This window comes from Eretmochelys imbricata, chromosome 5 (genome assembly GCF_965152235.1).
Source record: "Eretmochelys imbricata isolate rEreImb1 chromosome 5, rEreImb1.hap1, whole genome shotgun sequence".
Classification (NCBI taxonomy): domain Eukaryota; kingdom Metazoa; phylum Chordata; order Testudines; family Cheloniidae; genus Eretmochelys; species Eretmochelys imbricata.
Genome location: NC_135576.1, coordinates 99,345,137 through 99,360,915, shown reverse-complemented (window position 1 = coordinate 99,360,915; position 15,779 = coordinate 99,345,137). Strand labels below are relative to the sequence as shown.

The following is a 15,779-nucleotide window of genomic DNA, read 5'->3' as shown; positions in this document are numbered from 1 at the left end:
GGGAAGAAAGGTAAGCAGCAGGATACAGACCCTGGACTTCAGGAAAGCAGACTTCGACTCCCTCAGGAAACGGATGGGTAGGATCCCCTGGGGGACTAACATGAAGGGGAAAGGAGTCCAGGAGAGCTGGCTGTATTTCAAGGAATCCCTGTTGAGGTTACAGGGACAAACCATCCCGATGTGTCGAAAGAATAGTAAATATGGCAGGCGACCAGCTTGGCTTAACGGTGAAATCCTAGCGGATCTTAAGCATAAAAAAGAAGCTTACAAGAAGTGGAAGGTTGGACATATGACCAGGGAAGAGTATAAAAATATTGCTCGGGCACGTAGGAATGAAATTAGGAGGGCCAAATCGCACCTGGAGCTGCAGCTAGCGAGAGATGTTAAGAGTAACAAGAAGGGTTTCTTCAGGTATGTTGGCAACAAGAAGAAAGCCAAGGAAAGTGTGGGCCCCTTAATGAATGAGGGAGGCAACCTAGTGACAGAGGATGTGGAAAAAGCTAATGTACTCATTTATTGCTTTTTTTGCCTCTGTCTTCACGAACAAGGTCAGCTCCCAGACTGCTGCGCTGGGCATCACAACATGGGGAATAGATGGCCAGCCCTCTGTGGAGATAGAGGTGGTTAGGGACTATTTAGAAAAGCTGGACGTGCACAAGTCCATGGGGCCAGACGAGTTGCATCCGAGAGTGCTAAAGGAACTGGCAGCTGTGATTGCAGAGCCATTGGCCATTATCTTTGAAAACTCGTGGCGAACGGGGGAAGTCCTGGATGACTGGAAAAAGGCTAATGTAGTGCCAATCTTTAAAAAAGGGAAGAAGGAGGATCCTGGGAACTACAGGCCAGTGAGCCTCACTTCAGTCCCCAGAAAAATCATGGAGCAGGTCCTCAAAGAATCAATCCTGAGGCACTTACATGAGAGGAAAGTGATCAGGAACAGTCAGCATGGATTCACCAAGGGAAGGTCATGCCTGACTAATCTAATCGCCTTCTATGATGAGATTACTGGTTCTGTGGATGAAGGGAAAGCAGTGGATGTATTGTTTCTTGACTTTAGCAAAGCTTTTGACACGGTCTCCCACAGTATTCTTGTCAGCAAGTTAAAGAAGTATGGGCTGGATGAATGCACTATAAGGTGGGTAGAAAGTTGGCTAGATTGTCGGGCTCAACGGGTAGTGATCAATGGCTCCATGTCTAGTTGGCAGCTGGTGTCAAGTGGAGTGCCCCAGGGGTCGGTCCTGGGGCTGGTTTTGTTCAATATCTTCATAAATGATCTGGAGGATGGTGTGGATTGCACTCTCAGCAAATTTGTGGATGATACTAAACTGGGAGGAGTGGTAGATACGCTGGAGGGCAGGGATAGGATACAGAGGGACCTAGACAAATTGGAGGATTGGGCCAAAAGAAATCTGATGAGGTTCAATAAGGATAATTGCAGGGTCCTGCACTTAGGACGGAAGAACCCAATGCACAGCTACAGACTAGGGACCAAATGGCTAGGCAGCAGTTCTGCGGAAAAGGACCTAGGGGTGACAGTGGACGAGAAGCTGGATATGAGTCAGTAGTGTGCCCTTGTTGCCAAGAAGGCCAATGGCATTTTGGGATGTATAAGTAGGGGCATAGCGAGCAGATCGAGGGACGTGATCGTCCCCCTCTATTCGACATTGGTGAGGCCTCATCTGGAGTACTGTGTCCAGTTTTGGGCCCCACACTACAAGAAGGATGTGGATAAATTGGAGAGAGTCCAGCGAAGGGCAACAAAAATGATTAGGGGTCTGGAACACATGACTTATGAGGAGAGGCTGAGGGAACTGGGATTATTTAGTCTGTGGAAGAGAAGAATGAGGGGGGATTTGATAGCTGCTTTCAACTACCTGAGAGGAAGTTCCAGAGAGGATGGTTCTAGACTATTCTCAGTGGTGGAAGAGGACAGGACAAGGAGTAATGGTCTCATGTTGCAGTGGGGGAGGTTTAGGTTGGATATTAGGAAAAACTTTTTCACTAGGAGGGTGGTGAAACACTGGAATGCGTTGCCTAGGGAGGTGGTGGAATCTCCTTCCTTAGAAGTTTTTAAGGTCAGGCTTGACAAAGCCCTGGCTGGGATGATTTAATTGGGGATGGGTCCTGCTTTTGAGCAGGGGGTTGGACTAGATGACCTCCTGAGGTCCCCTCCAACCCTGATATTCTATGATTCTATCAGTCCTCATCCTCAAGGGCAATCTGCCTGGGAGCTCAAACTCATAACTTTGCTGGACACTAAAAATCATGGTCTTAATAAAGGCACTGGATTTGTGGCTTTTTACAACATTGTTACCCACTAACTCTCCTTTTTTTCCCCCCTATGGCCACCCTGACTAGTCCCTTAGAATGTGTGCTAACTACTTATGCTAAACTATTGGTTAGACCTTGTATTTAGCTGTGACACACCCAGTACCTTTCCCAGACCTGAGGAAGAGCAGTGTGTAGCTCGAAAGCCTGTCTGTCTCACCAACAGAAGTTGGTCCAGTAAAAGATATTACTTTGTCTGTCTGGGGGAAAAAAAGTCATGTTGCATTGTTTTAAATGAAACAGCAACCCAACTGCTTTGGAAAGGGTAGGCAGGTAGGTGCAACCACTCCACAACTTGTAAAATAAATAAGAGCTAGTTCGCCACCAGTTTATCCCTAAAACAAAGGATCTGTGGGGTCTATTCATTTTTTTATTTTTTTTTTAAGTCAGTGATAAGCATTGTTGGCCATGCCCCTCGCCCTCCTCTCCCCAGCACACCCTCTTTCAGATGATCTTCATAACAACTGAAGAGCCAGAGTTTTCTCTATAGTCTGCTCCCAGAACTGTCTGCTCCCAGAACTGTGTCTATGCCTAGTCTGCAAACAAAAAAGCACCACTTTACCTAAAGGTGTGATTTTAAATCACTACAATTTAATGTTTGGGGACTCGTTAGTTTAAACCAGGTTTAAACTGAGATTTAGTTTGCTTCTGTAATTTATAAACCAGATTTAAATTAATAGAAAAGGGTCTATAGGTTTTAAACCTGGTTTAACTTAAAACTAGGATGACAACTGGGTTTCTGCAAGCCCTACATTGGGGAAGTTTGAACCAGTGTAACTCCAGGTACATCCACACAGCAGTTGGGGGTGTGAATGACAGCTCATGTAGATATACCATGTTACCTGTAATCTAGGTAGCTCACTAAAAACAGCACTGAGGACACCGTGGCAAGTGCTCCAGCACAGGCTGTGCAAGCACACCTGAGCCCTCCGGCTACAGCTAGCTTGTGCAGCCTGCGCTGAAGCAGGTTGTGAGGGTGGTTTAGATGGGCTTGTCAACCAAAACAAAAGACTCTCATAACTCATTTCACACAGGACAAAACAGCTTTCTGCTGCGGATTACTTTTGATCATTGGTAACCTGCACTGGCTTTGAACTAGAGACCGAAAGCTAGAGGATCTACAATCCCTCAAATCATCCAGATTTGCTTTTTTCTGCTTTTTACATGTTTTACTGCTATAGATTATTACACACACAAATGAAGGAATATGCGTTTGGCCTGGTACCATCGTGGTATGGACTTATATCAATACAGTCCAAGGAAACAGCCCTCAAACTGTTGGTCTTAGGAATAGTTTTGGATTTTCAGATGCACTTTTAACTAAATTGAAAATAAAAAGCCCTCTGCTGATAAAGTCAATTACAATCAAATTTGAAAATGCTAAAGTTTGGTGGGTGAACAGAGTTTTAACCTTTTATGTTTGCTGGCAAGGAAAACGGCCTGTCAGGAACTTAGACACCATAAACAGGACCCCATTTTTCTACGTGCTTAGTAGCTGTACCGAGGTAGCAATGAAGGTGTCATCACGTTTATTAGGACCAATCAATGAATCACAAAGCATGGATGTGGGATGTAACCAACAGCCACATCCATTGCATTTAAATCCAATTTATTTGCATTTGTCTATTACTTTTTGATAGTAACGTGGTATGTATTTGACAGTCTTAATACCAAACAAAGGATGATTATTCAAGGGATTGGTACTGGAGGAGAGAAGCATCAGTATTTGAGAATTACTGGCCTCAGGTTATGTGAATTGTAATTTTCTAATTCAAAATGTGATCGCTTATCTTTATGAAAAATCTGTTATATATGTTGTTATACTGGGATTGCCTAATAAAAATCATAGCTTAAAAGAAAAAAGTCCAGGAGATTGTCCAACAAAGTATCCTGCTAATATTAATAGCACATAGGAACTGTGGTAACGTCAGTATAATTGTTACCATACTGGAATGAAAGTATCATTTAAACAGCAATTGAACTGCCCTGATTTGCCAAGGCCTGGAAACTATACTATTGCATCTTTAAATCTAATCTATGAATGGCACTTTAACATAAAGGACAGTATACTTGTGACCCATTTGGGAGACAAAATACATTTTTTTTAAAATCCAAAATTATAATTAAAATTTGATGAGCATTGTAAACATATACCTATAAAACCAGGTTTAAGTGATCCAAGTTTTAATCCATGTGTATTTCTAGAATTACTATGTTAAAAGAGTGATATGCACACCTGAAAATATTTTCATGAAATTCAGATAGTGGGGTCATCTGAAGCCTATTTATCATGTATTTTCATCAAGTTTACGCAGCAGAATGTGTTACATAAAAAGACAATCAAATGGGATCAGGGCACCATACTTTTATATTATTCCCTATCTTTAATCTGAGTGAGGCAAAGCACATTCTTAAAAAGAATTAACTGGTTTCATGTTTTGGATCTGGGAACTGATTTGCATTAGATTATAAACAAATAGAGTTATGGACCCAGTGCTAATTCTTTTGAATGTGGCATAATCTAGCATAGTTGACAGTTTAGATTTAAGAAAGGCCAAAGGCTTCAATAGGAGGCATGTTGCAGATCAAGAAAGAAACACTAGCAGGTCGGAAAGAGGGTATGCGAACAGGTGCTTGTTTTAATTATATACAGTTTCATACATGGCAACTAAACATACTAACTTGAAAGTAAACAACTAAAGTCTCTTTGTTCTTCACCAATCTGTCAGATATTTGGATATGAGGATAGTTTATAGGCTATGTCTGGGCTAGATATGTAACACTGCATTTGAAAATTGCTTGTGTGTAAACAGACTATTTACATAAACTAAACAAGTTTGTTTGACACCATTTACAGATATATGGCAAAATATGGTTCCTACATCACAGAATTTACAGTCTCAATCTAGATTACTACTGATTAGGGAAGACTGTTTATCTCTGAACACAATGAATTTGGACTGCAGTGTGAAATATGTAGTCAAACAACAGATTTTTAAGAGATGAAAAGTTTATTTAAAAACCCGCCAACATTTAGCAAAAAACAATTTTACACTATTTTCAATTTTCTACAGAAATACAATAATTTATAGCTGCGCTTAGTATATTCTCTCGCTAGTACATATAAAAACAAGTCTACAGATAAATACGTGGAAAATTCATTCTGCCAGCCACTACCACTAAAATTGTACCTGTAATTTTGGAAGACATCTGCATAGGATGGGTTAGAATTCCATGGGTGGTATTTAATATATTTTTGTACTACTGCGATAATGTTTAAAAAAAAGTTATATATAATTAGCATGCAATACAAAATAGCTGAGAAAAAGCAAGATATAATTTAGTGTTCAGAACTGGAAAACAATGGTTGGATACTGTCTTATGTTTCTAACCAGACATCATTTTACATAGTTTAGAATTTCAACTTCTCTTCACAACAAAGCTCAATGTATAAGGGATCTGAATTTATAAGGAATTAAAATTTATACCCAATGGGATCCTCTTACATGTAGAACACATGAAGAAGGTGTGTTGGGGCTAACCGCAGTGGAAGAAATTATCCATTACTAGATTCTTACAGTATGATTCAAGTTCTCAAATGAACTTGAAGTAGCTACATTTAAAAAAGAAAATCACCACTGTTACCTAATTGAGTGATTATGAGATGACAAGTACAAAGACATCTGTGCAGTTTATTATTGCACCATAAAATTAAATATTTACTGTGCACTTTAAGAACAGTAAAACTAAAGCCAATCAACATTTGCTAAAATCCCCAGCAGCCAAGATAAAATCAAAGGTATCTAATGCCCAGGACCCTCTATACATCCAACTTCCCACAGCATGCATTTAACATTGAACTCGGATGTCAAGCTTTATGCAGTCCATCAATAATACGGTCTTAAAACTAGGTTTAAGACTCATACTGCATCTTACTCTAAGATTCACACACATGCATACACCACATTTCAGTTTCTTAACACTGATGTCCACAGTGAACTCTACCATATGCCTAGCAGCAGAATGTGACATCAGAGTATCCCTAAAGAAGAAGTTTGGCAAGATGTCAGATACAACTAGCAACTACTGTCCTAAAGATACTTATTACTGTTTTTAGCTCAGATTTTCAAATTACTCCCCTTTCCCTCTTGGCAATCCCAGGGCAATTGTCAAAAACCCTTTCTCTGCTATTAAAAACTAACAAAATTTAGTTGCTTCTACAGCTGTTGCATACGGGAAGCTTCCAGTACCCCAATCCCTCTCCAGTTGTCTTTTAAGAACAATAAGAACTAGCAACCTTAATTTTTTTCCTTAAGGATGATACAAACTGATAAATACCACACCAGGAACAATACTGTTTTCCATGAGAGCCTGGTTTACGAACATGCATAAAACAATTCACTTAAGACAGCTGAGACATTTATAATGCATCACATTAAACATTTTACTGTCACTATCAGGTAATGGTTTATCATCTTTTATCTCCAGTATGGGCCCAACCCTGCACCATTAAAGTCAATGGGAGTTTTGCCATTGGCTTTAAACAGGTACAGGAACAGGCCCTATTTGCAGTAACAGATTAAGGACCAGATCCTGCCATCCGTATTCACATGACTGCAGTTTTGCAGGATCAGGCCTAATATAGCTTTTATCCAGTTATTACGAACCCTTAAAAAGGCCTCAAGTTTAATAATGAACCCAAAAGTTACGTGTACCAACACTGCACTTACACATTTACAATTTCTTTCAGATCCTCCCAGTCTCCCTTTTCAGCAGCCAAGGATGGGAAGTCTCCAAAAAGATTTTCAGAAGGTACTCAACATTTTCGTAAAACCAGGCCCTTTTAAAGGAAGTTCTCAAGCTCAGTACCTAAAAATGGAGGCATCCAAAATCATCGGCACTTTTGAAAATCTTGTCCAATGTGTTTTGTTTTGTTTTTTTTTTTAAAAAAAGCACCCATTAGAAAATAGCAAAAACTAAGAAGTACAGCACCCAAAGATACTGTTTCATGGATGTATTCAATCACTCACAGTAACTACTTAGTTGCCTTTCCTCCACAAGAGGAAGCAGAGGGGATTATGCAAGAGAGTTTGTAACCACAGATCTTGAAGCACCTCATTCACAACATGCCTCTCTTGGAATGCTCTCCAGGCGTGCTCTTTGGGATTCCAGGTCAACAGATGGGGGAGGCTTGCCAAAAGTCCACCAGATTCACCCATCCAAACCTCAGAGCCCAGTCTGCAGTAATTTATGCTCTTTGCCCCTGCCTTCACAGTTTGGAACAATCTCCCAGGGCATCCAAGGTTGGCAGTGCCCTTATAAACAGCTCCTGTAGAAGCTGTGCTGTTCAGGAACTTGTGGAAGTGAGATGGGTTAGACAGCAGTGGCAAAAGAAGGAATCTCTGAGAATGCCCTTTACCTTCAGCAATCCCTGAAGTTGGCAGAGATCTTGGAAGATTTACTGGCATGGTGAAACCCCCAGTTTCTTCTGCAGGGCAGCAAACAGCCCCTATGGAAGAACTGCCATTCACAAAGCCTCAAGTACCTTATCCAAGAATAACCCAAATGTAGGAGAGTTGGGCCCTTCATTACAAGAAGGGATTTATGCTGGGCACAACAGTCTTCTCTTCCTAGTTACTGTAGCGCACATATCATGGATTATTTATTCACAACTGGCTTCTTACTTCTGACCGTGTTCAAGGAATCTCTCTCTTTACTGATCTACAGTGGTATTCTCTTAAAGGAATTTATCTTGTAATAAAAAGGTAAGCGCTGGAGGAAAAATTACTTTTTTACATTTATTATTCTGTGGAACACTAACAATTTATGTGCATTGTTTTATTCCCACCATCATACTATTTAAACTGTTTTGTCACCATGTATTCCTAGTGCCATCAACCTTATTTTTAATCTAATTTATCTGCACCAAACAATCAATGTGCAGAGTATTTAAGACAATGATAGTTGTATATCCAACAAATATGAAAGTTTCTGATAAAATGCAATCTTTTGGCTAAAAGTTGCTTACATAAAAGAACAGTATTTTTTCTAATGATATGACGGAAAAAAATTCACTTTTATGGCTATCTCTGTCTCTTAATTAGGTTAAAATTTTGTGAGATCAAAGTGATCGCTTTGCTTTATAAAATTATACAGCAGTTCACACAGGTACTACAATACTGACCTACATATCTGCAGTACCACGGATTCCATTGTTACCTAAAACCATCTCTCATTTTTCAACATTCCCAAGCACACTGTTACAAAATGGGAACACTGCATTAAATGTAGCCACTTCACAAAGTAAAAACCTGGACAAATGGGAATGGTCGCAATATGTATTTTTTGCCTTGGAAGAAACTTTTTTTCTGATATTTTATGTCACTTATGACACTTGAAATACTAGACAATGAGAATCTATACTATATATTTATCTATTCATAATGCGTCTGTATAGGAAACCAATCCGTAGTATCTAGGCACTAACATTCACATCTCATGTGAATGGTTAACAGTCTTCCAAGAAAACCTACCTTGCCTCACCTTAATCCTATTCATTCAGAAAATTCAATGTGCACAACATACAGATATGTTAGTGTTTGTTTTTTTTTAAACCATCTATTTACTAGGATTATGAGCAGGTTCCATACAGTACAGATAAAAATGCTTGAACAAACAGTTTTCTGTAAAGAGTTCTGCTTTTTAGTCAAGCTGTAAGGTACATAAACATACAATGTCTAACTGATAAATAAAAATCTTTTGCCTCACAAAACAGGTTTGATTCTAGTGTTCAGAGTCAAAGCGGGGTTTAGAAAAGTCAAAATATATATGTCAACAGATACAAAATAGACACATTTACCCTGGTTTTCTAAAGCCTGGCCCTGTGAGGTGCTGAGTGCCTTCAACTCCCATTCACATCAATGGGACATGAGTGCACTTGGGAGCTACACAAGAGGTACCCAGCAACTTTCAGGATCAGGCCCACAGTTTCCTGATAAATCACTACAGCAAGTTAAGATACAGAGTAAAGTTTGTGTACAGAAAGTGAATATTGGGGGCAAATGGGAAAGGCAGGCCTAAAGCAGGTACCTAGCTACAGTTTTAGCTAGTGACTATATACAATACTATTCTAGACTAAAGTGTTAAGAGCTAGTTTTACGTTTATCGCTTATGCTTTTTATTAACCATTGACTATAAACTGTAAAAATGTGCCCTAATTCACAAAAATAATCTATGCCCTGAGAAATAACGTTACACACTAAGTAAAAGCCAAAAGGAAATATCAGGTTTATAATCACTGACTGTAGTAACATTTTGAAAGCATAAACTGACTACAAAGAATTTTCTTGGAAGCACTAGTTTCTTCCATTTGACTGCAATACAGTGCTCTGTCAGAGGAAATAGTTGATGAGAGTCTATGCAAATTATATAGTTTTCCAACTTTCAAAACTACTTGAGTTATTCTATTTTCTCTAGATTTGTTTAGTTAAAAAAACAAACAAACAACCAACCAAAAAAAGCCCCCAAAACTCGTAAGGGAAACTAAATAACCTAACAGATAAAGCTTTTGCTTTTCACCTCTGAAATGAGGATCTGGGTTTAGCCTGAGCTTCTGAATGAGCCTGATGAACACCACTTAAGGGCACTATCAGAGCATTTTGGGAGGTAGTCAAAGTTATCCTTATGTTAAATGAGGCCACCTCCCCATAGCTTCCTTACATTCTTTGTTAGTTGGGGAAAAAGGGACAAGCAGTTCAGAATGAACCATTCTCTGAGCACAATGGGAAAGAGAAGGAAAACCACTGTAGAGAATACAATGGCCTTGTTTTGTTACTAAACTGCATTTTAAGAGCATTTGAAAATGATGGGGGTTTTCTTCTGATAAGACTAAGTTGTAAGGAAAGAACCTCAAATAAAGGGGAAAATAGCAAACATGCTAGTCACATCTGCCTTTCACTCCATTGATCTCAAGGTCTCTATAGAACAGGGGTTCTCAAACTGGGGGTCGTGACCCCACAGGGGGTTGCAAAGTGGTTACATGGGGATCCTGAGCTGTCAGCTCCATGAGGCTGAGAATCCTGAGCCCTCAATAAATTAAATTACCCCCCACCCCCATTCTTAATTTATAAGGGGGGTGTGTCACACCCCGAGGCTTGCTGTGTAAAAAGGGTCACCGATACAAAAAGTTTGAAAACCACTGCTGTAGAAGATGTGAGTCTGACAGTTTATTTTTTAAATTATAGTATAAAGGACCAAAGAGCTCAGGATCACTTCTGTAATGTGGAAGCAGCACTACAGGCTTATAAGGGAAAAAAAGGCCTTGTCCAGAAGTTTGATCATGAAATCCCTGCAACCCAAATGTTAAATTATCCGACAATTGCTGTACTTTGTTCATTTTTAAAATACACATTCTTAAGAGATTTGATTGCTGGATTTGATTGTCTAGACAAGGCCTCTTCAAGACCCTTTGATTCTGGTTGTCAAGATTATACAGTACTGTTTAAAGATTCATTAAATGACTTACTTTAAGGTAAAGAGTGAAAAAGTACTCCTATGCATAAATTTCTAACACTGAAATGCTTTAGCTAGTTTCAGTTGAAAAAACAGAATCCAAACTTTCTTACTGTTAATTCTTCACTATGCTCTTTTATTTTATAAACCAGTGCTATATAAGGTAGCTATACAAGGTAGCTATACAACTAGTCATAAATTACTCATTGGACTGAAAATTCAATTGTCCCCTATTAAAACAATGAAAATATTTCTAAGATTATAAGCATTCAGCCAAGCACTGTAGTCATCCATCACTACAGTCATCAATATGTTTTGCCCTACTGATTACACCAGAAAAAACAATTGCTGATGCAATACTAGGTAATGCACATTACAGCAGAGAACACTACACATCATTTAAAAATGTGATTGTTCATTTTGACTTGATTGAAAATGAAATTAACCACTTTTAGAGTTCCAAATGACATTCATTTCTCAAAGCCTTCAATTCATCTTCAGTGCAAAGATGTTGCTATAAGATTGAGTCAGTGCACGAAAAAGATTTGTACCAATGTAAATGCCATACAATACAATAAAGGACAGAATTAACAGTTACTGAAACTTAAAAAGGACACTGACAGTTTACTGCTGGATAAAGCCGGATTTATCTCTGTATTACTCATTCTTATGATTCTTTTAAAGGGTAAGTGTTTGGTGCTGCATGGCTGCAGTCAGGTGTTTCACCAAGCAAAACCCTCATTAAATTATTGAGTTAGAATGTTCTGACCTATGACACAGTAAATGCCGAATACAGTGTTACTTAATACTGAAGAGCTGTGCTCAGTAACTTTTATGTATGTTAATCACCAATGGCCTGAAGTCTAATAATTTTTACTGCTATTTACTGTATTCCTCCTTCCCCCAATTAGGACTTTAGGGAAACCAGTCAAACTAAATTAAGTGGTCATGTTTGTGAAAGTTCATGGTTATAAGACATCACAAAAGTCTAAATTTGAAAATATACTCCCAAGGAATTACTTTAACCACTTCAGAGAAAAGGCTAAGGGGCACTGACATCTTAAACAAATATTTTTAAAGTGAATATATTTCCTTTTTCTATGTTTTTACCACCACCCTAGGTTTTCAAGATGAAAAGAAGTTTTAAAAATGTATTTTCTTTTCACTGTGAGACTGTTGGTTTAGTTTTTAGATTTCTCTCAACTTGAAAAAAATGCAACCCATTGAAGTCAATTTCACTTTTGCCTATAGTTTCCCCACCCACCAACCCAATGTTGGGTCCTCAATACTGCAAGGTTTGTGTAATGCAAACCTGCAGGAAATGGTTATTTTGTTTACTAATGTAATTGTTTTCTTTGGAATTTTAAAGCAATCATGGAAATATTTTCATCAGACTTACACTTTCTGAAAAAAAAGTTAAAAAAAATCTACAATTTCAGTTGACAGTATCCCTTTAAAACTTTAAAAAAAACCCCACCACAACAAAAAAAACAACAACACTTTACTCCAAGACCTATTGGAGCACCTTTAAGGTGTGAAAATGCATATAGTTCTATAAGGACCAAATTCTGTCTTCATACACATATGCATAATTCCCAGTGACATCAAAAAGGAGTTGCACACAAGTATCAAAGGACAGAGTTTGACCTTAAGTGTTTATGATGATGGAAGGGCTATCAAATTCAAGATCAGAATATTTCCACTATATAGCTCTAGGGAGCTAACTGTGACTTCAGTCCAACATAAATTTATAATGGATTTCAACTTATGTTCTATCACCCACCCTTGATAGTCTCTCCCCCGCCCCCTCAAATCTTACACTATGATACAAGCAGAAGACTGCATTCTCCCCGCAAGATAATAAATTTCTACTTCACAAGGCACAAATTCTCCTTACTTTTCACCCTCCTTCAATACCTTTCTATTAAACAGGTAATCTGTGAAAAGATAAAACTGAAAGAGATAAAATTAAGGACTTTAAATGTAATTTTAGGATTGACAATATAATCTGTAATAAACTACAGGGGTAGGCAGTGTCACACTTTCTGGGCACCCAGCAGTCACCAAGTGTCTCTATGAACTTATTGTAGCCACAGAGTAGCTATGAACAGAAGCTCCAAGTCATAGGAGGCAGCAATCTCTGCAGAGTTTAAAAATACAGGAGGAGTTTAAATTTAGAGACCTTGTTTAAACAATGCTTGCTGTTTCCTGAATGACCATATTGGTTGACCTTTTCTCAGAAGGTCATTAAATTCAATCACATCGCTAAAGCCAAACATACCATACAAGGGGTCTATTTCCCCTTTGACATGCAAGAGTAACTCCAACAATGGGAGACTCAAAAGGGACATGGGACCACAGGAATCCTGTAATATTCCCAGTGCTTTTCTACTGCTCATAGTATTCTTTGAGCAGCAAGAGCAGCAGCATGTTGGGGAAGCACTTGATGCAAGGCAAGACAAACAAACACAGGGATTGTGGCAAAGGATCTCTCCTGAAGCTATGGATCCTCTTAACTAGTCTGCTCTGTTTGAAACAGGGGGTAAAAAGTTGCCTTAGTGCAAAGGTTCACTTTATACTGGCATATGCTTCTACGCGAGGGCTTTGCACTGGCAAGATTACACTGATGTAGCTACACTGGTACAGAAGTCCGTCATGTAGAGTAAAGTTCTGAGAAAATGCCAGTACAAGTATTTATACATAGCTGCATTGGTAGCCAAAAGGAAAGTCAGGATCAAAACTACCCTGAAACTGTTTAAATTGTCCTTCCAGCACACATACACTTGAGGGGTTGAATGGGAAAAGGTCCTCTGACAGAGAAGAAAAATGAAATTGATGCCCTGCTTCGTGGGAGGAAGCAATGCACAAGCATGGAGGGGAAGAGACCCTGCACATTTTAAACAGTACTAAAACTGTCAGCATAACTCCTTTTTATCCCATCATCTAAGATACTCGTATGTTCTTAGTTTTTCTATACTTTTTAAAGTGTGATTTAGTGGGCTTTGTGGGACTCTGTAGTGTACATAATACATTCAGAAATTTAAATAGTGTTTCTAACTCTGGCTTATTGAGGTAAAAAATAAAAAGTATGACATAAGTGAAAGAACTTTGCTAATAAATCCTGCACACTTAGCTTTAACCATACTTCTTCACTGTGTGTGAGAAACATGTTCATTTTCCTGCCTCCTCCAGTGGGTATCTGACTTGACAAGGTAAATTTAGTAGGCTTTGATATCAACCACGTACAACAGATGTATGAGGCAAATAAAAGACCACAGACAATAGCAAAAAGCACAATTCCAGTACTGTAGTAATATTCGCCCTTACAAATAATGAAAAGGGGAACTGAAGGCAGAAACACTGCAGCCTGATCTTTGACAGATAGACAGCAATTCAGAAGTAATAATTCTTATTGAAAAACCTGACTCCACCGTCTTTGCTTAAGAGTCATTACCAGCATTCACTGTGGTAGAGAAGAATAATTTGGAAGGTGGTTCATGTTACAATGAAAAATCCACCTATTTGTTTTCCAGACATTCCATTTGGATCAAAATTTTAAACTTTAAAAAACAAAAGCCCCATTGTTCATAGTTAGGGCCCTAACAAATTCATGGTTCATTTTGGTCACTTTCAGTCATAGGATTTTAAAAATCATAAATTTCATGACTTCAACTGTTTAAATCTGAAATTTCACGGGGTGTTGTAATTGTAGGGGTCCGACCCAAAAAGGAGTTGCAGGGAGGGGACCGCAAGGTTATTGTAGGGGGGTCTGCGGTGCTGCTACCCTTACTTCTGTGCTGCTGCTGGCAGCGGTGCTGCCTTCAGAGCTGAGCAGCTGGAGCGTGGTGGCTGCTGACTAGGAGCCCAGCTCCGAAGGCAGCAGTGCAGAAGAAAGGATGGCATGGTATGGTGTTGCCACCCTTCTGCACTGCTGTTGGCAGGCTGCTGCCTTCAGAGCTGGGCGCCCGGCCAAGACCCACCACTCTCCAGCCGCCCAGCTCTGAAGGCAGCACAGAAGTAAGGGTGGCAATACCGTGATCATCCTAAAATAACCTTGGGACTCCCCTGCAACTCCCTTTTGAGTCAGGACCCCCAATTTGAGAAAAGCTGGTGTCCTCCGTGAAATCTGTATAGTATAGGGTAAAAGCACACAAGAGATCAGATTTCATGGTGTGTGACGCATTTTTCATGGGCGTGAATTTGGTAGGACCCTATTCGTAGTCCATGTTAAAATAAAAAAAAAGTTTAAGTAGGACAATGGTATGATATGAAGATGCCACAAGTAAAAATATAAATTGTTAATTTTTTAAAAAAGGATTAAAGAAAAAAAGCAAACTACATTTGTTTAATAAAAAGCTATGCCAGATTTTTTTTAATAAATAAAATGAAATATTACTTTGTATATGAATTTTAGCACTGACCACAAAGAAAGGTGAGAAGCACATGGGTAGCCAACACTTGCAACCATGACATGCACGTGTTTGATAAGAGAATATTGCACTAAAAGAGGAACCCTGAAGGTTGTAAACTTCCTTCATGGACCTAGAAAAGTAACTAGCCATTTCCTGTATGCAGTAGCAAACCTGGCCTGCTCTACATCTCTGCAAGTTGCTAAAATATTATCAATGAACCTGTATTCCATTTCCAAGCCAAGAGAGTCCTGTATAGGGGCACGCTTCAGGCGTTTGATTTCTTGAGTATAGCCTTGTTTGCCTGAATCATTTAAACCATCAACATCCATGGCATGAGTCACATGACTGACTGCTGTACTGGGGTGTGAATTATTCAAAGTTCCATCACTGCTGTCCACAGATGTCAACCGTACATTTGGAAGAGGAAGTTTGTTGTTTAAATGGTGCTGAAGATAGAACACATGCCGTCTTCAAAGGAAGATCAGGGGAGGGAAAAAAAAAAAAAAAGTTACACACTAAAAAATAAAA

At 39.1% G+C, this 15,779-nt stretch overlaps 1 protein-coding gene across 2 annotated transcripts in view; it reads right to left on the bottom strand.

Annotated features, from left to right (window-relative positions):
• Positions 1 to 5,320: 5,320 nt before the first annotated feature.
• Positions 5,321 to 15,779, bottom strand: part of PTAR1 (protein prenyltransferase alpha subunit repeat containing 1) — a 55,877-nt gene continuing 45,418 nt past the window's right edge. For both annotated transcript variants that reach the window (XM_077817599.1, XM_077817600.1), the window contains exon 7: positions 5,321 to 15,719. In XM_077817599.1, the coding sequence (XP_077673725.1) occupies positions 15,374 to 15,719 (346 nt within the window). In that variant the 3' untranslated portion in view covers positions 5,321 to 15,373. The remainder of the gene's footprint in view (positions 15,720 to 15,779) is intronic.